This window comes from Pteropus vampyrus, unplaced genomic scaffold (genome assembly GCF_000151845.1).
Source record: "Pteropus vampyrus isolate Shadow unplaced genomic scaffold, Pvam_2.0 Scaffold14, whole genome shotgun sequence".
NCBI classification, from domain to species: Eukaryota; Metazoa; Chordata; class Mammalia; order Chiroptera; family Pteropodidae; genus Pteropus; species Pteropus vampyrus.
In genome coordinates, this window is record NW_011888795.1 from 61,227 (window position 1) to 86,270 (window position 25,044).

Here is a 25,044-nt window from a genome sequence, read left to right on the forward strand (position 1 = left end):
CAGTGATTAGAGATCTATATATCTCACAAAATGATCACCCCACTAAATCTAGTACCCATCTTCCCCCTTACATATTAACTATTTCCCTTATGTTACATTTTATATCTCTATGTCTAATTTGTAACTATCCATTTGTACTTCTTAATCCCTTTGCCCTTTTTTGCTGCCCCCCAACCCCTCTCCAAACTACTAGTCCTCAAAATATTCCCAGTATCTATGAGTTTATTTCCATTTTTGTTGTGTTATTTTGTTCTTTAGATTCTACATGTATGTGACATGCGGTATTTGTCCCTGACTTATTTCATTCAGTGCAATACCCTCTATGTCTATCAGGGCAATATCTTTTCCCATCCCCTTCCTTTTAGCCTGTGTGTCTTTTAATCTGAAGCGAGTCTCTTGTAGGCAGCATATATAGGGGTCTTGTTTTCTTATCCATTCAGCCACTCTATATTTTGGTTGGAGCACTTAATTCTTTTCCATTTGAGGTACTTGTTGATAGGAATGTAGTTATTACTACTCTTTATTCTTGTTTTTGATACATATTTTTTCTTCTTAAAAAAAGTCCCTCCGAAATTTCCTGTAATACTGGCTTGGTGCTGGTAAATTCCTTTAGCTTATTTTGTTTGCCCTTCAACTCTAAATGATAGCTGTGCTGGATAAAGTATTCTTGGTTATAGATCCTGGGTTTTCAACACTTTGAATATTTTGTGCCAAGCCCTTCTGTCCTGCAAAGTTTCTTTTGAGAAATCAGCTGCCAGTCTTAAGGAAACTCCCTTGTAGGTAACTAATTGCTTTTCTCTTGCTGCTTTTAAGATTCTTTGTATTTAACTTTTGGTATTTTAATTATAATGTGTCTTGGTGTGGGCCTCTTTGGGTTCATTTTCTTTGTGACTCTCTGAGCTTCCTGGGGTTTTATGTCTACTTCCATCACCAGATTAGGGAAGTTTTACATCAACATTTTAAAAAATATATAGTCAACTTCTTCTCTTTCTTCAGTTACCCTTATGACATAGATATTTTTACCTTTAATAGTGTCTCTTAGGTTCCTTAAATTATTTTTATAGTCTTGGCATCTCATCTCTTGCCATTCTGATTGTGTGTCCTTGGCTTTCCCATCCTCTAGATAGGGAATATGATCCTTTTCTTTATTCACTTTGTTTATTCCGTTTAATATACTTCTCATCTCAGATAATGTGTTCTTCGTTTCAGACTGGTTCCCTTTTGTAATTTCCACTGTTTTTTTTTTTTTAATCTCTTTATTGAAATTCTCACTGAATTTATCCATACTTCCTCAAAGTTCATTGAGCATCTTTATAACCAGTGTTTTGAACTCTGCATCTGTTAGATTGCTTGACTCCATTATATCTGGATCTCTGTTCTGTTCTCTCATATGGTTCTGCTTCTTTGTCTTCCCATTTTGGCTGCCTTTCTGTGTCTGTTTCTATGTATTAAGCAAAGCTCCTAAGTCTCCTGGTCTTAGCGTGGCTTTGTGAAGTAGGTGTCCTGTGGCACAATCCTGAGAGGGGTTCAGCTGCAAGCCAAATTTAGCCCAAACCTCTACCCCTCTGGGCCACCTGTTAAGATTCAGCAAGCAATCCACAGATGCGGTGCATACAGTTGCCTCAAAAGGCCACACCAGAAACCAAGGCCAGGTGCCTGCAGTGTGAGTCTAGGCGCTGCTCAGCAAGGCACATCTGACTCGCTGAGGATATACTGGGATGTTGCTTGGGTGGGGCCACAAGTTGGGGGAGGCAGGGTTTTAGGGAATCCTCGGGGTGGATCGACTTCTTATCCAGTTAGATGAAGTCTCAGCTATGGCAGCACTGCATCCACATGCTGGGAAGGCGGGGGGCTCAACATAGGAACAATTGATACTGCCAGCACTTCTGCTTGATAGAAAGCCTTGCCTCCAGCCCTCGCTCCGACAACTCAGTGTCCCCTTGCAAGTCCCTGGTGACCCCTGAGCAGCCGACCTGGTGCTGGTGCTCAGAGTGAGAACGACTGTCATTGAGAAAGTCCGGTTGCATACACGGCCCCTTTAAGAGGCATCTACAGTTGCTGAGTGCAGCTGCCAAAGCCTCTGTCCCACTGGGCAGCCTCACATCTTTGCCCCTTCCTACCTCCAACTGTTGCAGGGTGATTTCTTATTTCTTTCCCTAATTGTAGGGCTTCTGTTCATCTAGACTCCCAGGCGACTCTGCTTGCTGTTTGCTCCATGTTCCATCTCAATTTTGATGTGGTTGCAAGAGGGGATGAATGAAGCTTCTATCATCTATGCCATTTTGCCTAGTTCTCTAAATAAGAAATTCTTATCTTTCAAATATACACTGAAATATATGGATGAAATCATGTAATGTCTGTGATTTGTTTCAAAATAATCGGGACTGGAGGGTTAAGGAGGTGGGAGATAGAAGAAACAAGACTGATAATAATTGTTGCAGTTGGATGATGGGTACATGTAAGTTTGTTCCTAACTTAAGAGGGAAAACTTTCAATATTTCACCATTAAATATGATGCTTGCTTTTATATTTTGTAGATGACCTTCATCAAATTAAGAAAATTCCATTCTATTCAGTTTTCAAAATGTTTTTGTCAAAAATGTATGTTAATTTTATTGAATACTTTTTCTGTATTTATTAAAATGATCATATGCTTTTATTCCTAAAATTTGTTAATGTGGTACACTACACTGATTTTTGAAAATTAATTTAAAAATTGTGATAAAATATACATAAGTTACCATTTTAATCATTTTACATGTACAGTTCAGTAGCTTTAGTACCTTCACACTGTTGTGCAACCATCACCACCATCCATTCTTATAACCTTTTTTTTTTTTAACTTTTTAAAAATTAAGTTTATTGGGGTAACACTGACTAATACAATCATATAATTTGCAGGTGTACATTATAATTTGACATCTGTACATTCTATTGTGTTTACCACCCAAAGTCCAGTTTCCTTAAGCTACCATATATTTGATCCCCTTCACTCACTTCACCCTCCTCTTCCCCCCATATTTGACCCCCTTTATCGCACCTACCTACCCCACCCATAGCCCTTTTCATCTTGTAAAACCAAAACACAAAACCTATTACAAATGATTCTCTATTCTTGCCTCCCCCCAGGCCCTGGCAACCACCATTATACTTTGTCTTTATGATTCTGACTATTCTAAGTACCTCATACAGCCACCTGTATGATGTAATCATACGGTATTTGTCTTTTTTTGTGACTGGCTTATTTCGCTTAGCATAATGTCTGCAAGGTTCATTCACGTTGAATACCATATTGCAGAATTTCCTTCTTTTGTATGTATATACTACATTTCTTTATCCATTCTTTTGTCGCTGAAAACTTGGGTTTCTTCCATGTTTTAGCTATTGTTAATAAAGCTACCATGAACATGGGTGTACAAATATCTCTTTAAGACCTTCTTTCAATTCTCGTGGGTATATACTCAGAAGTAGAATTGCTGGATCATATGGTAATTCTATTTTTAATTTTTTGAAGAACTACCATACTATTTATCCACAGCGGCCGTATCATTTTATGGTACACAAACAGTGCACAGGAGTTCTAATTTTTTTCACATTCTTGCCAGCACTTGTTTCCTGTTTTTTTTTTGTTTTTTTTTTTTTAACAGTAGCCTTCCTAATGGGTGTGATGTGGTATCTCATTGTAGTTTTGATTTGTGTTTCCCTAATGAACAGTGATGTTAAGTATCTTTTCATTTGCTATTGGTCATTTGCATATTTTCTCTGGAGAAATGTCTATTCACGTACTTTGTGCATTTTTGAATTGGGTTGTTTTCCTGTTTAGTTCTAGGAATTCTCTACATATTCTGGATATTAATCCTTTATCATATATATAATTTGAAAATATTTTCACCCATCCTATGGGTTGCCTTTTTACTCTGTGGATAGTGTCTTTTGATATACAAAAATTTAAAAATATTCATGAAGTCTAATCTTTATTCTTCTTGCCTTAAAGCATTACTTTGATAGTAATGTAAACCAGCGTACTTTTGATTAATGTTTGCATGGTTTATCTTTTTTCTATGTTTTTACTTTCGGCTTTTCCAAAGCCTACTATTTAAGGTGTGTCTTATGAAAACAACATATAGTTGAGGGGTTTCATAAGACACAATCCCAAAATATAGCACTTTAGCATACTGAATATTTTAAGTGGAAAAAATTTGAAAATTGGCAGGTATAGGAAGAACTCTGATCTCCCTCTGAAGTAGGTCCTAAGATCCTCATGTGAGAGGTGACCTCTCTACACCTAGGGGAAAGGAACATCTTAATTTAGTCTACCATTTAGCTAATGAAATATTTGGGTTCACTTATACCATCCTACTATCTGTATGCTTTTTGCCCCATCTGTTCTATGTTTTTATTTGTGCTTTCCTTTTTAGTTTTTATTTAAATTCTATTTTTTTGCCCTCTGTTAGGTAAATAGTTACACATTATTTTATTCTCTTAATGGTTACTCAGAGTTGTACTGCCCAATTCAGTAGGTACTAGCCACATGTGACTAGATATAATTCTAGTACATGTTGCCTTATAGTTTAGTATAATAATGTTCATTATTAATATCACAGTGACCAACTCTCATAACAACTCTAAGAGGTGGGTATATTATTAATTTCTCCATTTTACAAATAAAGGAACTGAGATGTAGGGAAGTTAAGTAAATTACCTAGTCCAATAAGTGATTAGAGACTGGATCTGTACTTAAGAGGCTATGCCTTAGTCATTTATACTTACATGATATTTTCCATGGATTTAGGTTTAATAAAAATGGAGACTGGGTAAAGTTGTGCAATCTGTAATCTCTTTATGGCATTTCCAGACACATCAAGGATACAGTGTTTGCCCTAAAATAGAGGGAATAAAGAAGAAAAACAAGTGAACCAAGTATTTTCAATTATATCAAAGGTACAGTTCCTACAGATACATCACATTTAAAAAGGAGTGAAAATGCAGTTCCCTTACTCCTAGCTTTTACAGATCAGTAATCTTTCAAAAAGCAACTAGTATGGATTTCTTGTCTTTTATGTTTCTGAGAAAGGGCATTAAAAAAAAATCATCCTAAGCTACCACCCTACCAGAATCATCATTTCATAAATGAATATATGATCAACAAGAAGGTAAAAAGCCTAGAATAAAAGAGAATCTTTTTTTTAAACAGAATAAATTTAAATTTATAAAACCTCACTATCATTCTCTATCCTAGTTCTCATTTTATTGGGGACTAGCAAAAATTCTATCACAAACTGGCATTTGGGAACCTCAGTTCCGGATTTGAGACATTTTTTCTGACATGCTTAAATTCATTGACAAAGGTGAATTTAAGTGTTTAATGAAGATGAACATTTCCATGTTAAATAAAGTAGTATGTATAATTTATGAAACACATTTTTAAAATAACATATTTTAAATCAGGTACTCCTCCATAATGCATCTTGTAATCTAAGGGCTTGAATCTACTTCAGTGAATAATTTCACTTAAGTAGGATATTTAAAATAAAAAATTTAATATTAAATACTTCAAACATATAGAAAAGAAAATAATATACACATGTACCCACCACCTACTTTTATCATATACTAACATTTTACCCAATTGCTCAGAAATTTAAAAGTATACTAAAACATTAACATTCTATCGTGTTTGCTTTATTTTATCCCTCTCTATAGGTACATAAAGTTTGAGAACAAATTGCAGACATACATCTTTACCCCCTAGTTCCTAAAAACAATGACACCTCTTATGTAACCACAGTATAATTTCAGTTGCTCAATAATGCCTTTTACTGTAAAAGAAAAAAATTTTTTTCTCAGTCCAGAATCTAATCCAGGATCACATATTGCATTTAGTTGTAATGTCTCTTTAGTCTCTGTTAATCTGGTGCAGTTTTTTAGTCTTTGTTCTTTTGTGATCTTGCTACTTTTGAAGAATTACAGATTTTTTTTTCATAGAATATACCTCAACTTGGGTTTGCCTGATGTTTCCCATCAGATGGCAGGTTACACATTTTTCACAGGAATACCACAGAAGCGACACTGTGTCTTCAGTCCATCATTTCAGGGGGCATATGGTATCTATTTGTACCAATATTAGGGATGTTAATTTTGATCACTTAAGTTTTTGTCGGCCAGATTTCTCCATTATAAGACTACTATTTTTCCCTTTGTAACTGATTTTGGGGAAGGATATGTTGAGACTATGGAAATATCCTGTTTCTCATGATGTTAATTTGCTCATTAATTTTAGCATACACCAATGATTCATCATTCCTTCTATCTTTGTAAGTAGACATTCTAATGGAAGGCAAAGCTTTCCTTTCTATCCATTTATTTATTTAATTATATATTTATTTATACCATTATGAACTCTTAGATTCCTATTTTATTCTCTATGTTATAATCGGATATCATCATCATTTATTTTAATATTCAAATTAGCCAGATGTAGCCTCTGAGGGACTCTACAGTTGGCTTCTGTGCCTTTTTGACATAGCCTCAACATTCTTTAAGCACTTCCTTATTTTCTGGCACAGCAAAATGTTCTAGCCTCATCTTATACTTTTGCAGTCCCAGCCCTGGAATCAGCCATTTCTTCAAGGAGTTCTGCATCTTTTTAATGGAGAATGACATTTAGAAGCCAAGATCTAGGCACTAGTTAAATGAATTACTGAGGTGTAATCATTTTTAGGCCTTTTTGAGGACAGAGCAAGGAAACATATAGGTATGCATCTCTATTTCTACAAATTTCTAATTCCAACCCAATTATTACAGGGTTCATTCTATCCTTTCCTCCTTCCATATTTCTAAACTCTTCTGACAGTGAGAAGTCTGGCTCTCATTATTTGTCAATATGTTAATTAGCTTAACTATAGTATATACATTAAAGTAGTGTCAGAACTGATAACCCATACCACTCTGAAAAACAAACTTATTAATTAGAGTTTAATATTTATTTATAGATCTTTTTGTCTTCAGCCTATGTTCAGGATAATTGAGATTAAGATTCTCCTTCCCTTTCTTCCTCTCTTCAATGTAGTCATTTAAAATATAGTTAGATTAATTTAGTTTTTGTTTGTATATCACGTTTTTCCCTCATCTTTCCTTGTTGATATTTTCTGAGTATATAAAATGTTAACATAGTTCTAAAAGTCAAAATTACATAAAAAAGGTATACTTGGAGAAATGTCACACCTTCATCCTGTCTACCTTATTCCCAATTTCCCATCTTTTCCACTCCTCCCTCTGTAGGTAACCAATCTCATTAGTTTCTGATTTATCATTTTTATATCTTATTTTTGTGTGAATTGCATATTCATATCTTTTGTCTATTTTTTCTATTAGATTCTTGGTTTCTATTCCTTCAATTTTTAAAAGTTCTTTTATATATTGGGAATATCAGCCTTTTGCTTGCAAAGGCTTTCTCTGTCAGTTGTGTTTTGACCTTGGTAATAGTGTTTTCCAATAGCTTCTGGAAAAGGTTTTTTGGCCAAGTAAAAGTCTTTAAAAAAATATGTGGTCAACCTTATCAGTCTTTCATTATATTTAAATTTTAATTCATAGTTAAAAAAAACCCTTCACTATGCCCAGGTCATATTGTCTTCTATCAATTGTGTTAGAGACAATTTTGGTATATGGTATGAGGTATGGTTCTAATTTGTTTATTTTTTTTCCACTTGTTCCAGTACTATTAAAAAGCCCTTTATTAAAAGTCCCAGTGATTTAAGATCGCATCTTTATCATATAGTATATTTTCATATGTGTTTGGGTTTTTCCTGGATTTTCTTTTCTATTCTACTCGTCTATCCATGTGTCAGTATCATACTGTTTTACTTAAAAAGACTCTATAGTATGCTTTAATATCTGGTAAGCCTAAAATCCCTTCTAGCTTTTCTTGTTGTATTGTTTTGGCTTCTCCTATGAACTTAAATTTGATTTGTCAAGCCCTATAAAAAAGCTGGTAGATATTTTTATTGGGATTGTGTTCACATACAAATTAGCTTAGAAAGAACTGACAGCTTTACAGTATTAAGTTATCTTGGCCAAGGTCAAGAAATTTCTATTCAGTTGTCCAAATCTAATATTCTGTCTTTCAGGAGTGTTTTCCAGATTTCTTCATATAAGTCTGTATATCTCTTATTAAGTTTACTAAGTATTTTATATTTTATTTCTTATATTATACATTTGTTTTTTCCCTATTGTTACCTTCTAACTGGTTATTTTGTTTATGTAGATGAATACTATTAACTTCTGCATTTTAATTTTATATATTGCTACCTAAGTTTATTTTCTCTTTCATTTTATAATAGCCTTTAATTTTATAATAAATTTATAATTTATTTTAGAAAATAAATCTTAGATTTTGTACGGTTTCCTAGGCATACTATATTATCTAAAAATAGTTTTACTTCTTTTCCAATTCTTGTGTTTCTAATTGGTTTTTCTTATCTAAAGCACTAATATCTTAAGTACAAAGAATATGTCAAGTACAATGTTAAATAGTATTGGAGATAATGGACATCCTTGCCTTGTTCCTTATCTTAATGGAACTGATTCATGTTTCTCCTATTAAGGAGTTAAAACTAAGAATATCCATCTACCCATCCACCCATATCATTTTACTTTTTTTTTTGAAAAAAATTAACACCAATCTCTAAATTTTTGAGTCTCCCCTTCTACCCCCACAGGGAAAGTATTAAGTCCCACCAAAAGCTTTTTTTGCATCTACGGATATATGATTTTACTCTTTAAATCTCTTAATGTGGTCAATTACATTAATGGATTTCATAACATTGAGCTGACTTTAAATTCCTTTAATCCTATTTGGTCATGGTATATTATTTTTATAATTAAAATTATAATTAATTTTATAATTAGATTTTGTTTATGAAAATATTTAACTTTTCCATTAATATTTATAAGTGATATTGGTCTGATTTTTCCTGTCTTCAACAGATTTAGATATCATTATTATACTTACTTTGTAAAAAGAATGCTCTTGAAGAGTTTATGGAGCTTTAGGACAACTAACCTTTGAAGATTTGGAAGAATTCCCCTGTGAAGCCATCAAGACCTGATGCTTTTTTGGGGTAGTTCCTTGATAACTTACTCTATTTCTTCTAAAGAAATCTTCCCATCTCTTCTAGGTCATTTTGGTAAACTGTATCCTTCTAGGATATTATCCATCTCAACTAAGTTTTAAGCTTTATTTATATAAAGATATGCAAAGTAGTCTTTTATGATTTTTCCTAATATTTCAGTGGTTATGCTCCTTGTCATTTCCTATTTCTATTACTTCTGATTTTTCCTTTAAAAAAAATCAGGTTAGCTAGTGGTTTGTCTATTAATTTTTTAAAGATCTTCTGTTTTTATATTCTCTACCTTGTTAATTTAAAGTATTTTTATTAACTTTTTATTACAAAAGAAATATATGTGAGTGACAAAAAATTTTAGTAGTTCAGAAAGAATATAAAGTTAAAGATATAAGTTCTGTTTTCCCCCAAAGCACCAGCAGGACTGTCAGTTTTTTTAAAAGCTTAAGACATAACTAATATACAATAAACTGCATGTATTTAAGTACAAGCATATCTTGTTTTATTGTGCTATGTTTTACTGTGCTTTGCAGATAATGTAAATGTTTTTATCAATACTGAGGTAAAATCTTCCACCAGCAAAAAAATTACAACTTACTGTAGACTCAGATGATTAACACTTTTCAGCAATAAAGAATTTTAAATTAATGTATGTACTCTATGTTTTTAGACACAATGCTATTGCACACTTAATAGACTACAGTATAACATAAACACAATTCTTATATGCACTGGAAAAACAAACAATTTGTGTGACTTGCTTTATTGTGATATTTACTTTAAGGAGGTGGTCTCGAAGGAAACCTGCAATATCTCTGAGGTATGCTTATATACAGTTTGATAAGTTTTGACATGTGTAAACATCCTGAAATCATCAACTCATTCAAGATAATCAACATATAGATTACCACCAAAAGTTTCCTGATGCCTCTTTGTAACCTCTCTCCCACCTCTCCTTAAGCAATCACTAATCTGCTGCTTTTTGTTACTACAGGTTAGTGTGAAATTCTTTGAATTTTATAGTAGAATTATTCAGTATGTACTTCATATCTTTCACTCAGCATATAACTATTTTGGGATTCATCCGTGTTGAAAATATTAATAGTTTATTTCTTTTTACTGCTGAGCAGTACTTCGTAACATGGCTATATCACACTTTGTTTATCCATTTGACAGTTGAGGAGCATTTGGATTGTTCCCAGTTTTTGTCCACTACCGCTATGAACATTCATGTACAGTCTTTGTATGAATATATACTTTTCTCCTGGGTAAATACCTAGAAGTGGATCATATGTTAGGTGTATTTTTAAATTGTTTTTCAAAGTGGTTTTATCATTTTATAGTCCCACCTAGCAGAGTATGACAGTTCCAATTGCTCCATATCTGTCAAAACTTGGTAATGGTCAGTTTAAAAAGTTAGCCATTCTAATGGGTAGTGGGACCTCGTTATGGTTTCAATTTGCATCTCTCTAATGTCTATTATGTTGAGCATCTTTTCATGTGCTATTGGCCATTTGTATATCTTTTTAAGAGAAATGTCTTTTCAAATCCTTTGCCCACTTTTAAATTGGGTTATTTGTCTTTATTATTATGTTGTAAGAGTTCTTTACATATTCTGGAAACAGTCCTTTATGAGATACATGATTTGAAAATATTTTCTCCTAGTATATGGCTTGTCTTCTTATTCTCTTAACTGTTTTGTCAAAAGCGGAAGTTTTAATTTTGATTAAGTCCAATTTATCATTATTTTTCTTTTATGGATTATGTTTTGCTATATTATCATAGAAATCCTTGCCAAACCCAAAGTCATAAAGATTTTCTGTTTTCTTCTAGAAGATTTATAGTTTTAGCTTGTCATTTATGACTTATTTTGCATTTTTTTATATAGTATGAGGTGTAGCTAGTCAATTGTTCCAGCATTATTTGTTGAAAGAGTATCCCTTTCTCCACTGAATTGCCTTTGCACCTTTGTTTATGGTTGTCCTTTTGTGGGTCTATTTAAGGATTCTTCAGTATGTTCTACTGATCAATTTGTCTGTCTTCATGCCAATACCACATAGTCTTGATTATCGTATTTTTTATAAGCTTTAAAATTAAGCAGTTTGAGTCCTTCAAGCTTTGTTCTTTTTCAAAGTTGTTTTTACTATTCTAGATCTTTTGCATTTCTGTACGAACTTTAGCATGTCAATTTCTACAAAAAGATCTGTTGGGATTTTGGGGTTGTACTGAATCTAAAGTTCAATTTGGAGAGAAGTGACATCTAAATAATATTGTGTCCTCAATCTATGAACATGGTGTATTGCTCTATTTATTTAGGTCTTTAATTCTCTCAGCAATGCTTTGTAATTCTTAAGTGCATTGGTCTGCAAATCTTTTGTCAGATTTATCTCTAAGTATTTAATATTTTTTGATGCCACTGTAAATAATATTGCTTTCAAAATTTCAATTTATGATTGGTCTAGTATATAGAAATACAACTGATTTTTGTATAATGATCTATATACTGTGTCCTTCAATCTTGCTAAACTTATTAGTTCTAGGAGCTTTTGTGTTTTTTGTAGATTCTATCAGATTTTTTACATAGATTCTATGTCATCTGCAAATAAAGATAAAATTTTCCTTCTATCTTCACAATCTAGATGACTTTTATTTCTTTCTCTGGCCTTATTGCACTGGCCAGGACTGAAAACAAGTGGTAAGAGTGGATATCCTGTACATATTTTTGATCGCAGGGGGAAAACCTTACCTTTTTTTAAGTCATTAATTATGATAATAGCTGTACGTTTTTGGAATGTTATCAGTTTGAGGAAGTTCTCTTCTATTCCTAGTTTGTGGAGAGTTTTAATCAAGAATGGATTCTGATTTTGTTAAGTACTTTTACTGAAATATGGAAGTGATTATATGTTTTTTTAAAGTTTAATGTGGTGAATTATACTGACTGATTTTCTAATATTTAAATTTACCTTGCATTCATTGGATAAACTCTACTTGGTCATGAGATATTATTTTTTAAAAATACATTGTTAGATTCAAGTTGCTAAGTTTTGTTTGGAATTTCTTGCATCTATGTTCACGAGGGATATCAGTTTGTAGTTTTTTGTAATGTGTTGTCAGGTTTTGTAATATAAGTAATGCTGGACTCAGGATGAGTCGGAAAAAGTATTCCCTCCTTTTTAATTTTGTAGTAGAAAATGGTAGTATTTCTTCCTTAAATGTTTGGTAGAATTTATTAGTAAAGCTATCTGGGCCTGGAGTTTTCTTTGTGGGAAGGTTTTTAAACACAAATTAATTTCTTTAATAGATATAGGGCTATTCAAATGATCTATTTCTATTCGAGTGAGCTTAAGTAGCTTATTTCTTCCTGGGAATTTATCAATTTCATCTAAATTGTTTAGTTAGTGATAAAAAGTTGTTCCTAGTATCCTCTGATTTTTCTTTTAATATTTATAGATTCTGTTACCGCTCTCAATCCTGATATTGGAATGATCAGTCTGATAAAAAGGTTTACCCATGACTTTGATCTTCTCAAAGAACCAGTTTTTGGTTTCATTGACTTTATCTATTATTTTTCTGTTTCCTTTTCATTAGTTTCCTCTCTGATCTTTAATATTTCCCTCTTTCTGCTTACCACATAATTTCTGCTTTTATTTATATTATGTGACTTGAGATTTACTTTATTCTCATTTTGTTTTGGAAAAATTTTTAAGACTGTAAATTTTCCTTTGATCACTGTTTTATGTATACCATGTATCCCATGAATTTACATATGCACTATTTTCATTATTATTTTAAAGAAATTCTGTAATTTCTTTGTATTTTTCTCTTCCATGTAAGAGTTAACAGGTGGTTTCAAAATTCTAGTTAAGGCCTTTTTGTTTTCGACTTTCTGATAATTTATAGCTCTACTGCATTGAGATCAGAGTATTATTTATAATAGTTCCACTCTGTGGAACTTCCTGATATTGTCTTCCCCACAAGGTCTGCACAAGAAGTAGCTTGCTGTGATTTGTTGTTTATTTCTCTATTTACCAGTAATTTGAAGTTTGGATATTATCTGTCTTTTAGTTAGGCTGAGGGTGTGATTTTTTAATTTTTAATAAATTTAAAATAAATACATTATAAATAAAGCTAAAGCTACAATATCCTTCCCTCTCCTCCGAAGGAAAACCACTGGATATTGGCTATATACACTCTTGAAGTAGCTGTATCATTCCTATGCATGTTTTTATGTTTACTAAATATGTACCCATAAACTATATAGGCTGTTTTATGTTATTTAAAGTTTATGTAAATAATATCCTACTGTATATACCCTTTATAATTTCACTCAATATAATTTTGATATTAATGGAGATATACCTAACTAGTAGATATATTAGTTTATTCATTCTAACTGCTGAATCCCACTGCATGAATAAATAACAGTTTATTATTCATTCCCTTTTGTTGACTCCAATTTTTCACTATTATAAAGTGCTACTATAGACATCCTTATATACAGGATCCTCATGTGTTAATCTCTACTTAGATACAAAGAAATAGAATTTCTGAGGTCATAGGATATGTACATTTACTAGGTATTGCCAAACTGTTCTCAGAAGTTCTATTAATTTATACTCCCACTAAAAATATATAAGATTTCTATTTTCTCAAACTCTTGCCATCACTGACATCTATCTTTCTTCAATTTCTAAAACTAATCAGAATTAACCAACCCTCTTATTGAAAAAGTAGCATTTATGGATAGAAAACCGAGGTGCTGAACTACTGCTTTATGTTTTGTAGGGTATTTTATGACTGAGTCATAAACTAATAGCTTTGAAGGTACAAAACAACTTGCTGAGATTTACTCGTTAGGCCCAAGGAGTGATTTAAGCATAGCAGCATGTCTGGGACATACTGTTTTGGCTTCACCATAAAAGTGCTCTGAAGGATACTTGCAGATAATCTGTTTATGTTATAGTGTTGTGTATTTTTTATACTATCTTTTACTAAATGACTATTCAGGAGAAATTTCTGTTTAGTCTCAGTACCAGTAGCAATTACACTTATCTTGAAGATGTGGTTCATTTTATTGATAGACATTGCTTATCCTAGCTCTTTAATTATGCTACATGTTGAAAACACAAGGTCTACCTTTAGCAAATGCATAGGACCTTAAAATAACTTCCCTTTGTAGAGAGATTCATGTTACCATTTCTATTCTGATTTTGTCAACCTTCTTTATCTTGTATATATTTTCCTAAGCCACCTGAAATGGAATATTTAGTTGAATTTATAACATTAATTAATCAATGCTCCAACATCTATATTTTTTCAAAAATATTAATTAAAAGTTTCTATCTCATCATTCTTTCATACTGTCAAAGGCATTTCTAATTAGAAACTATATTCTGAGTTCACTATAATGCTTACCTTTTCTGCTACTTCTCTCACAGACTGAACACTTGTTCCATACAGATGGTTGTTATATTGGCCAGCTTCAATGAATTTATGTTCTTGAATATCTTTTTCCATCTGCTCTCTTGAAGTCACAAAATGATAATCTCTTCCATCTACTTCATAATCTCTTTTTGGTCTAGTTGTATCTTTAACAGAAAAGAACTTGAGGAAGTGTTTAGTTTTAAAAAATACAACAAATCCATTTTCTACTTAAATAATTGTTATATAAAGTTCAACACAACAGAGATTAATTTAAAATTGAAAAGGGACAATAATATGTAGTGGAGAAATAACTGATAAAATAGCTAAGTATAAACACTAAAATATGTTTTACCATACACAATGACAAAATGTTAAGAGCAATAATTAAGAATTTTTATGTGGGTTACTCACGAGGAACACACGATCCAAATTTGTCAGGAAATTCCGAGATCAAGTCATCATTTATCCTATCTTTCATGGGTCCCAATATAATCACTGGTCGAGTATAATTAACTATAAAGATAAACTGCATGTTAAAAGGAATAAACACTAAACAAACAATGTATTTATTTCACTGGAGAACAAAATATCTTTAACTGTTATGAAGAATTTGTTTCTTTCTCTACCAATGATGCCTAACTTGCTAGTTTATAAACCTTCACTAAGATCTTAAACCAAAATCAGTCTCCTGTTGGGAGTTACAGACTTGATAAATTCAACCAAGTTAAATTCAGCATTTTAGCAGATAAGTTTCTGTACATGCTAACATCATCTCATTACAAATAAGAAAACACAGTACTGTGTTTTACTGATCATTTTTGAGGTACAAATTGTAAGGATGCAGATCAAAAGGGAAAAAAATCCCCTAGGTATTAAGAAGTGATATAATCACAGTAGAGATCTAGAAAGAAAGGAAACTGGTAGTGAGAGTTATAATTAACACTGTGGTAGAAGGTATGAAAAAGAGGTGATAAATAAGAAAGATATGATAGGAGAATAAATAGGGCCTAGAAACTGATTGGACAAGGTAGATAAAAAACAGAAAGACTGAAGATGCTTCTAAGATTCTGAAGAAGAGTCATTGGAAGTACAGAGATACTATCATGAACAATGGAAAGAAGTGGCCTCCAAAATAAAGTGCCAATGCAAAATGACTAGACTCTACTATACTGTGGGCTAAACTATGTTTAATAAAATACATATAGTAAATGTCTACATTGATACATATAGTAAAAAAAAAAAAAAAATAGTACGATTACAACATTTTTTTCTGAAGTATGAGTTAGACTTCATTCCCAAATTAAGAAGTGTATTTTTCTAGAAGATTGTAAAACATCAACAGGCTTCACATACCTTCTTGCTGATTCACTGGTTCATAAGACAAGACATATTCTTCTTGACCACCTATCAGAAAGTTAAAATATAGATAAGAAAACCTATAAAGGTAACAAATGCTAATTCAATTCTTCATATGCAAAATATAAATTATTAGAACTTTCCTGAGAAAATAGCAAAGATGTAAAAAAAATATACTTTATAAATTATTTCTGGCAAGACTTAGTAAAAAAAGATGGCAAATTACAAAGTCATAAGACAAGTTGGAAAAATGTAAAAACAAAATATAAATGTGCTATTTATTTAATAACTACCTTTCTATTATGCTGTTTTATAGATTACCATTAGATCTTTTTAAAATCTTCATTTGTGATGTCAAGTATGTGCCATTAATTTTTTATTTAGAATCTTTTAAAGATTAATACTTAACGAGCAGTTTTACATATGGGCGTATTAGGTAATTTACTGCTAGTGAGACTATGCTACTTTTTTGGTTCCACCAGGTATAATATTTAACAGAATACATATATATTTTTATAATTACAACTATTTTACAATAAAAAATTTTAATGCAAAGGTAAAACTGTCACTATTTCACTGATGAAAAGATTAACTTATTCTAATAATTCATTTATTTAATAAAAAAACATTTAAAGTAAGTAAAAAAAAGCTTTAGATAAAACTAAATCTTTCCCTTCCAACAAAATGAATCACATAAAACTAAATTCTGCCTTTCCAACAAAATGAATCACGTAGACAAAAGATAAAATTCATTTTGCTTTGATCTTAAAAGTACTTTAGAAGTTAAATTAAATCCTCTAAGACTAAAGGTTTAAAGCTTAACCTATCCGAAATAAAAAAGTTTGCAAATCGTATCTTGACTCAATGAAAAGAACTAAAAAGAGTTAATTTTAGAAGTTCTTAACATACACACACACGCTCACAGAAAACAAATAGGAAGAACTGTTAATTCAAGTGGTTCAATGAAAACAATCAATATTGGATAATACATTTGAAGATTTTTTCCTTGCTTAGCAAGATTCTATAACAACCTTTTTATTAAATTTGTCATTGGTTTATATTATATGTATGCAGCTATAAATCTTTTAAATTTATATATTGGCATAAATATTTTTCCTACTTTAAAAATGTATTTCATTGTTTCTAGGTTTTTAATCATAATATATAAAATGTATATTTATAAGCTGCTTTTTAAAGTACTGTGTATAAAACATGATTTACATATTAGCAAAAACATGCAACTTAGATATTCCACACCTAATAATTCATGCAAATGATGAGACAGACAGTATATACTTTCATTACCTCTTTTTAGCCTAGAAAGCTACTCAACTACACTATGGTAAGTTCTAAGTTAATAAAATGCCAAAATATAAAAAATCACATTCTCATATCAAAAAAAAATTATTAAGTAACTACTATGGAGAAAAAAGTAACCAATCAAATGAATGAGGGTTAAAAGTATATATTGTCAACATGAGAAATAGAAGAGACTGATATTAACAGGATGGACCTTTTGAGCAGCCATACTCATCTGTAATCAAGATTACTTTCATATTAGACAGCAGTAAAAAAAAAAAAGTCAGAAAAGCAATTTTAATTTTTAAGGTGCTAGAACTGATAAAATTCATGTACTCTCCCTCCTCCCATGCCCAGATCTGTTTAAAAATTTACATGCTTGTATAGTTCACTTAATAATATACAGCTGACCCTTGAACAACTCGGACATTAGGAGTGCTGAGCCCCTGTGCAGTCGAAAATCTGTATATAACTTTTGACTCTCTCAAAATTTAATAGCCTACTGTTGATCAAAAGCCTTACCGATAACATAAAACAGTCGATTAACACATATTTTGTATATTATATCTATTACATACTGTATTCTTACAGTAAAGCTAGAGAAAAGAAAATGTTAAGAAAATCATAAGGAAATGAAAATACATTTATAGTACTTATTAAAAAAACCTGCGTATAAGTGAACCTGCACAGTTCAAACCTGTATTATTCAAGAGTAAACTGTAATACCAAGAATGTAATACAAGACACCAAAAAAGAAATCAATATTCTGGTTTGAGCAAGTGTTGAAAATTTTTCCTTCATCATTTCTTATATTCACCAAAGCCTGGTGATAAACAATAATTTGACCCAGAACAGTATTGGTGACACAGAATAAAAAAGGAAATAAAGTCGATTATAATTTAGCATTACTAAAAATACTTTAATGCTCATGTTAAAACCAGAATTATTAAGGAAAATGGCAAATGCAAGTTTACCCCTCATTTAACTAGATATTTACTTCTTTTAAGAAGTAAATGTACAGATATGTACTATGTTCACAAATAGCATTGTCTGTAAAAAGGATTTTAGTATTTTATTAAAATTTAGAAATTAACTTCTGTACATATAGTATGATTTTACTTTTCAAGTTCAGAATTTTACTTGGCTCTCTCTGATTTTAAAAGATTAAGTATCCAATTTTCAGGTTTCAGAACATATCACTAAGGGAAAAAAACCCCAAAGTATATATATCACTTGAGATTACAAAAGAACAAATAACTTAAAACACTTACGGTAACTACTTTCACTATCGCTGGCATTAGAAGTTACATGCTCTGAAATTGCAGGACAATGGAAAAAATAAAGAAAACACAGTGTCATGAGTTTAAAAAAGCAAATTATCAAAATAAACATAAGGTGACATTACAAAATGTGGAGATATAAACCACACATACCCAAAGAAATTTTAAAAAGCATTTTTGATTTCCTTTGAAAAGTTTATGTGAATTAGCAAGAAAAATACCCATAATTAAGGACAAATCCTCATTTTTGTACAACACAGTTCATAACAAAATCTTTATTACAAATAGCAAGTAGAATATAACAAAGAGGGCAAAGCAATCCTAAATTATTCCAACCGTAGACATAAAAATCGAAAAGAGAAAATGTAGTTGGTATCATTTAATTTAGTTTATGAAACAATGACTGACAAAGGAGACAAGTTATATCTGAGCAAACAGATGCCCATTTTAATGACGGGATGTCTTAAAAAATAAATGATCTTGCTTTTAGTGCAGCTTCTTGTTCCTAAAAAGAAACAAAAATCTATGTTTCTAAGATCACACAGATAAAGTATTTTGGATGTCACAGATTGAGATAACTCAATAAAAGTCAAATGGAAGGGAATTCTAAAAGGTGGGATGGTCTTTTAAAATAGATTAATATTTCTGACAAACTGCTTTGATAAAATCAACAATGGCTGTTTTATAAAATAAAAAAGATAAAGCAAATATATGCAGTTGCAAATTGCCTGTCCCCTCCTTAAAAGTGACTGCATTTCATAACTTGATTGTTCAGTAAACACCAAGGACTTTTCTCATGTAAATGTAGTCTCAGGTGTTTTGTCAATAAATGTCTCCCTTAAATTAAAAAAAAATAACTTTATAAAAACTAAAAAAAACCAAAATCTCCCCAGAGAGGAAAATCTAAATTTCTTATGTCAGGCAAATGAAAAAAAATATTTTTAAAGGATAAAGAAAAAATCTGAGGAGAAATTATCTGCTGTATCATACCACCCACAGAATCTCCTAAAATCAAGTTGCACTACTGAAAACTTCAGAGAATGGTAGAATTTAAGATTTCAAATAAAGATAACAGTTCTTGAATTGTTATCATAGTAAAAAGTATGTATTCTAACCTGCAAAGAGAAGATACAATTTTTTAAATCATGATTATGTATATTTTAAATAAAGCAGAAACATTAAAAATTATAATATATGACAAGCACATGTAAAATGGTGGTTTTTAAGTTTATATTTAAAAATTTCTTTCCATGTTACCACAAGAACTTTAAAACAATCATTCTAAATTCTTACATAATATTCTATTGGACTAAGTCAAGATTTACCTTATTTAGACATTTTAGCTTGCTTTAAATTGTTTTCCACAAACATCAACAAATTATTATGAATGCCTCTATTATATAGTTTTTGATCCTTTGTCCTATTTTCCTTGAAATTCGTTCCCAGAAGTAGGAATGTGCCCCACCCCAAGTTCTTAAATTTATATTAGGATCGATACTACATTCGGCAATCTTTAACATGTGAAATAAAGAAACCTGTTACTGCAATGGAGTGAAAGGAGGGGGAGAGTTAAGTGGGAGTACAGAAGAAATAATATTAACCATGAGATGACAATAATAGAAGCCGGGTAAAAGAATACCTGGTGGGGCTTATTTTACTACTCTTCTACCATTGAATATGTCTGACATGTTATATAATAAAAAGTTAAAGATACTACAATCTCTTTTCTACGTTTTCCGGGGATTTCTCCTACTCACCCTGAGTATTCTAAGATTACCAATAGCTCTTACACAATAAAATTCTTCGAGTTCTTTCAAGTATTCTTTTACATAACTCCTCTACAATAAAATCTTGCTATTCAAAGTATGGCCCTTTGAAAAGCATCATCATCATTATCGCTTGGGAGATTATTAGAAAGGTAAAATGCCTTTTCCCTGATAATTAAAACTAATCTTTTTCAAGATACTTCATAAAAGATATTCAAATATCCAATAACACATATAGATGTGTTCAAGTTTTTACTTATCAAGTTTTACTTATTTAAATGAAAATTAAAGGCATAACATATATCTTTACAATCTCCTAGAATGGCTAAAATGAAAAAAAAAAAAAAGATTTGCCATGTGTAGAAAAGGAAATGTAGCAACTGGAACTCATACTATTGGGGGTGACTGGAGGTAGGTAAATTGGTACAATCACTTTGGAAAACTACTTGGCAGTACCTAAAAGCTGGACATATATATGTATCTATGACCCAGATTCCTTTCCTAGGTATTTCCCGAACAGAAAGACATATGTATGCTCACCAAAAGATATGTACGAGAATATTCAAAGCAATGATATTCTAAATAGCCCTACGTATATGTTGATTTACAAATCTGAGACAATATAGTTTCATATTTTACTTTTTTCACCTGTGAGCATTTTCCCAAATTATGTTTTAATGGTTTTCAATGATTATAATATTACAAAGTATGGATAAATCATACTTCCTTAACCACTTCTGAAATGTAAGACACTTTAGGATGATTTCAATTTTTTGGCGGGGGGGAGCTGTAATTTCTAAATAATATTAAAATAAACATCCTGATACATAAACTTTTTATCTTCATCTCTGATTATATCCTTAGGATAAATTCCCTGAAGAGGGATTATTAGAAGGTCAAAAGACATGCTTTTCCAGAAAGGCTGTACCAATGTACTATGTTAAAAGTAGTCACTGGGTTATCCTTTATAAGGAAAGTCTACCAAGGAGATGGGTAAAACATTTTGTTTATTGATTACTAGGGACATTAAACATTTGCATATGCTTATTTCATTTGATTATCTTTTGAGCACTACTCATAGTGCTCTAGTTTTCTAATGGAGAGTTTGTCTGTTTCTTATTGATCTGTCAGAAATTTATAGTGTGAGGATATTAACCCTTTGACATATATGGTATAAATATATTAGTTTTTATTTTATGATGTTTGATGATCACAATCATTCCAAATCTCTCTAACCACATCTCACCTTTCTAATCAAATCTTTCTTTCTGAAAATGTATCATGTCTTTTTGTGATCTCTAAATACTACACATCATCATTTTCAAGCAATACTACTACTCTTATGCTTATTCTTAACACAAATGAAAATAGGTCTAGTTTTGGTATCTCAGAGCTCTGAACAAATCTGCTTAAATAAATCTTTAAATGAGAAGAAAGGAAAGAGGTTACAGGAAACTTGTGTGCCTAACTGGAAGTTTTAAAGTATTCTATAAAATAAAAAGCTATAAAAATTGAGTTGCATACAAAAGATAGGTACAAACCCTATCTGAAACTGTATTCATAATTTCACTTCTGAGAATCTTATGGCCCCTTCTGAACTATATTTTAGTCTCCATTAAAGGAATCTTATCCATTTTTTCCCTCATGAACTTGTTCAAAATTACCTTCTTAAAGCACAAAAGCGGCACAGGTACCTTGTCAACTGCTAGTCATCTGTTTTATGAAATAACCTCCATCATATCCAGTTTTAGAATTTTACTGATATTTTTCTGTCTCCCTCCCTCAATATTTTCCAAATAAAATCTTCTTGATCTGATCAAGTTACCAGTTGAATAAATTCTTTAAGTTCCTGGGAGGTGAAGCACAGAAACCTATCATTCAAAGGATCTTAAGTCACAGTTCAGAAAATTAAATCCTTTTCTAAATGACATTGTCTGGTAATCAGCCTACCACTTTTCATTTGTTTCTCTTACCAAGTCCCATTCCTTAATTAAAATGACAGATGAAAATATTATCATCCATCATAACAAAATGGGAACTAAGTTGCTCATTTAGTTTCTTTTTCAATGAGTTTTCCATAGATCTCTGATGACTGAACAGATAATAAAAATCTGTGGGTATATTTGCTGATCCAAATCACCTCTAAAATGTTATCCTCAAAGTAAATTCTACAGCATTATGAATCTGTGGAAATATTTTCCAGTTTTGAAGATTTTCACTGATTTTTCCTAAAGGTAAGAGATTAAAAAAGGGTACTACCAGTGGTAGTAAAAACTGACTCTTGCCAAATCCCAGAAAGGCACATGCAAAAATAATAAAGTGTGTCTAATAAAAATAAATATATATATAAAACATACCTCTTTAATTTAATATAAGCTTTAATCGTTGAGGTTGAAATAAAAGTCAAGTACCTATAGCTTAGATTAAAATTCTAACATAGAGTTAAGACAAATCAGGAAAAACTATGAAATTTAATGTTTATTAATGCAGACTTCAGAAAGTTAAGATATTGGTTCTATCCTTAATGATCAATGAATTATAAAGAAATGTTTTCAAAAATGCTTAATAATCCAAAGGAAAAGAATTACCTAGAAAAAAACTTTAGCTCAAAAAATTACTTTTATAAGTCACTGTCACCCGAAATAATTTAGTAATATTTGGTAAAATTTCACAATTAATCAATTTGAAAATACTCAAATTAAAAATTTTGTTTGCTTAAATGACTTGTTTCATTCATTCATTCCACCATCCTTTAAATCAGACTCTGTATCAAGCTTTATATGAAGATTAAGTATTAGCTAGAAAATTAAACAACACAACAAAAACCAAAAACAGAGACGACATCTTGATTAAATGAAAAAACAGGGATAATATTTCTTATAAGTCTTTTCACAAATTGCAACCTCCTTAAAGAATAGATATAAATTTTTTCCCCTACACAGACTGCTACTTAAACTTGAGTTCAACAAATCTCTAATATTTAAGATCTATTGTGTTTTATAGTTTCACATTATAGCAATGCTTTTCTAACACAGAATCAAAGTGATCTTGTTTTAACAAAAAAAGAGGGATTATTTTGTACATTCTAACAATCAGGGCAGGTAATACTATTTTAAAAAACTTTTAAAAAGTCTTCATATTTAAAAATTCCCTGATGAAAGTAATTGCTATAAAAATTACAAAAAGGAAAATGTAAGTATGAGCAGAAGAGTTTTTCAAATGATGTGAAAAATGAAGCATTAGAAAAACAAAAGGTGTGTATTACAGAAATAAAAATCCCAAGCATATTATTAACATGAAAAGTCTAAAAGCAATCTAAATCATACACCTCCTCATGCCAGAAGGGCACTACCATGATTCTCAAAATGTATCTGAAAAAGTAGGTCTGTAGATGGAGGTTAAAAAATAACTTGGGAGTATTTTGATCACTTACTCAGGCCTTTTGATCCCATGTCGTCAGGGATCTCCTGTAGAGAGTAGTTCCCAGAGAGCAAGCAATAAAAAGATAATCAAAGAAAATAGTTGTCAGTAATGCATAAAATTGGTGCTACAGTAAGAGACAGTTCCAAGACCATTACAGGTACACATAGCTTTCAGAGCATTTTTGTAGATTTCTGAAAGTTTGAAATAAGCTAGCAGCTAAATGTAATCTAAAAGGATGAAAGTTCTATCTTAGAGGCTGATTAAGGTAGAGCAGCAAAATTTGAGACTACTTATATTATAAAAGTAAAATTCAGACTGTGTACAGATAGGAAAAAAAAAGTATAAAATGGAATGATTCCAGGTGTTCTATTTATCAAAGACTGCCAATACTATACCTAGAAATCACTAAGTAGCTTCCCAAGTATCCATATTTTTCCTCTAAAATATTCTTTGAGAGAATATTAAGTATTATAAGAACGCTTACATCAAATAATTCTATTTTAAACACATAGTTTAAAAATACTGTTTACTTTAAATTAAGAATTCTTAAGGTACCAGAAAAAGTTAAGATTGGTATACAAATTAATTTATGCCTATTAAGTTGCCCCTGGTTAAGACAATTAGTAACCTGTTGCAGCTCTTGAAACTGTCTCCATGGTAACAACCAACTGCAGGGCAGTAGGTCCCTCTACATTTATTTTCACAGTTGACCACTGGATCCACATACTTACGGTCAGCATCACTTGTTTCCTGCTCACTCTGGTCCTTGTTCTTGTAGAAGGGGAATTTTCGGGAAAAGAGGTTCTTTTTACGCTTGTCATTGAATGACTGCTGAAGAAGAGAAGGAGGGGCAAAACAAAGGGATGTCTACTGTCTGTGTGTACAAAGGCCCAGCCTAGTAGCTCTGTGGAAGCTGACTCTTGTGACCACAGTGTGCAGTTTGTATATAAATTTTACTTAATCATATATAAATTGAATTTCTAATTTTGTATTAACTTCTCTAATTGTTTTACAGTGGAAAATACTGAAAATTTAAAGAGTGTTAATTCAGTAATACCTAAAAATAAAGAATAAGTGCTACTTGATATAAAATGGAAGAGTAAATCTGATTAGCTACTACTATAGTATAAACCAAGTTAACATCCATTCAATCGATATTTTTCTAGATTTCCAGAAGCTAGGTGTTGCTCTATAGCAAAAGCTGTTTCAAATGTTTACTTTAGCTGTTCAAATATTTGTTTGAATTAGGTAATAAATTTTCCTTTTGCTTGAGCCCATTCCCCACCCCTTTATTTTTTTTTGGTATGGCTCCAGCAAACTAACAAAAACTACTACTAAAAAAGAAAGCCAAAACAACTGTGAAAGTTACCAGTT

General features: G+C 31.2%; 1 protein-coding gene across 3 annotated transcripts in view; it reads right to left on the reverse strand.

Moving 5' to 3' along the window:
• Window positions 1-25,044, reverse strand: part of DLG1 (discs large MAGUK scaffold protein 1) — a 146,325-nt gene that overhangs the window by 3,457 nt on the left and 117,824 nt on the right. For 2 of the 3 annotated variants that reach the window (XM_011381178.2, XM_023525622.1), the window contains 6 exons: window positions 24,402-24,501; window positions 18,473-18,514; window positions 15,900-15,950; window positions 14,958-15,059; window positions 14,538-14,710; window positions 4,771-4,880 (listed from right to left, as the gene is read on the reverse strand). In XM_011381178.2, the coding sequence (XP_011379480.1) occupies window positions 4,771-4,880; window positions 14,538-14,710; window positions 14,958-15,059; window positions 15,900-15,950; window positions 18,473-18,514; window positions 24,402-24,501 (578 nt within the window). Of the gene's footprint in view, window positions 1-4,770; window positions 4,881-14,537; window positions 14,711-14,957; window positions 15,060-15,899; window positions 15,951-18,472; window positions 18,515-23,680; window positions 23,715-24,401; window positions 24,502-25,044 lie in introns of all 3 variants that reach the window. The other variant, XM_011381188.2, reaches the window with a different exon arrangement.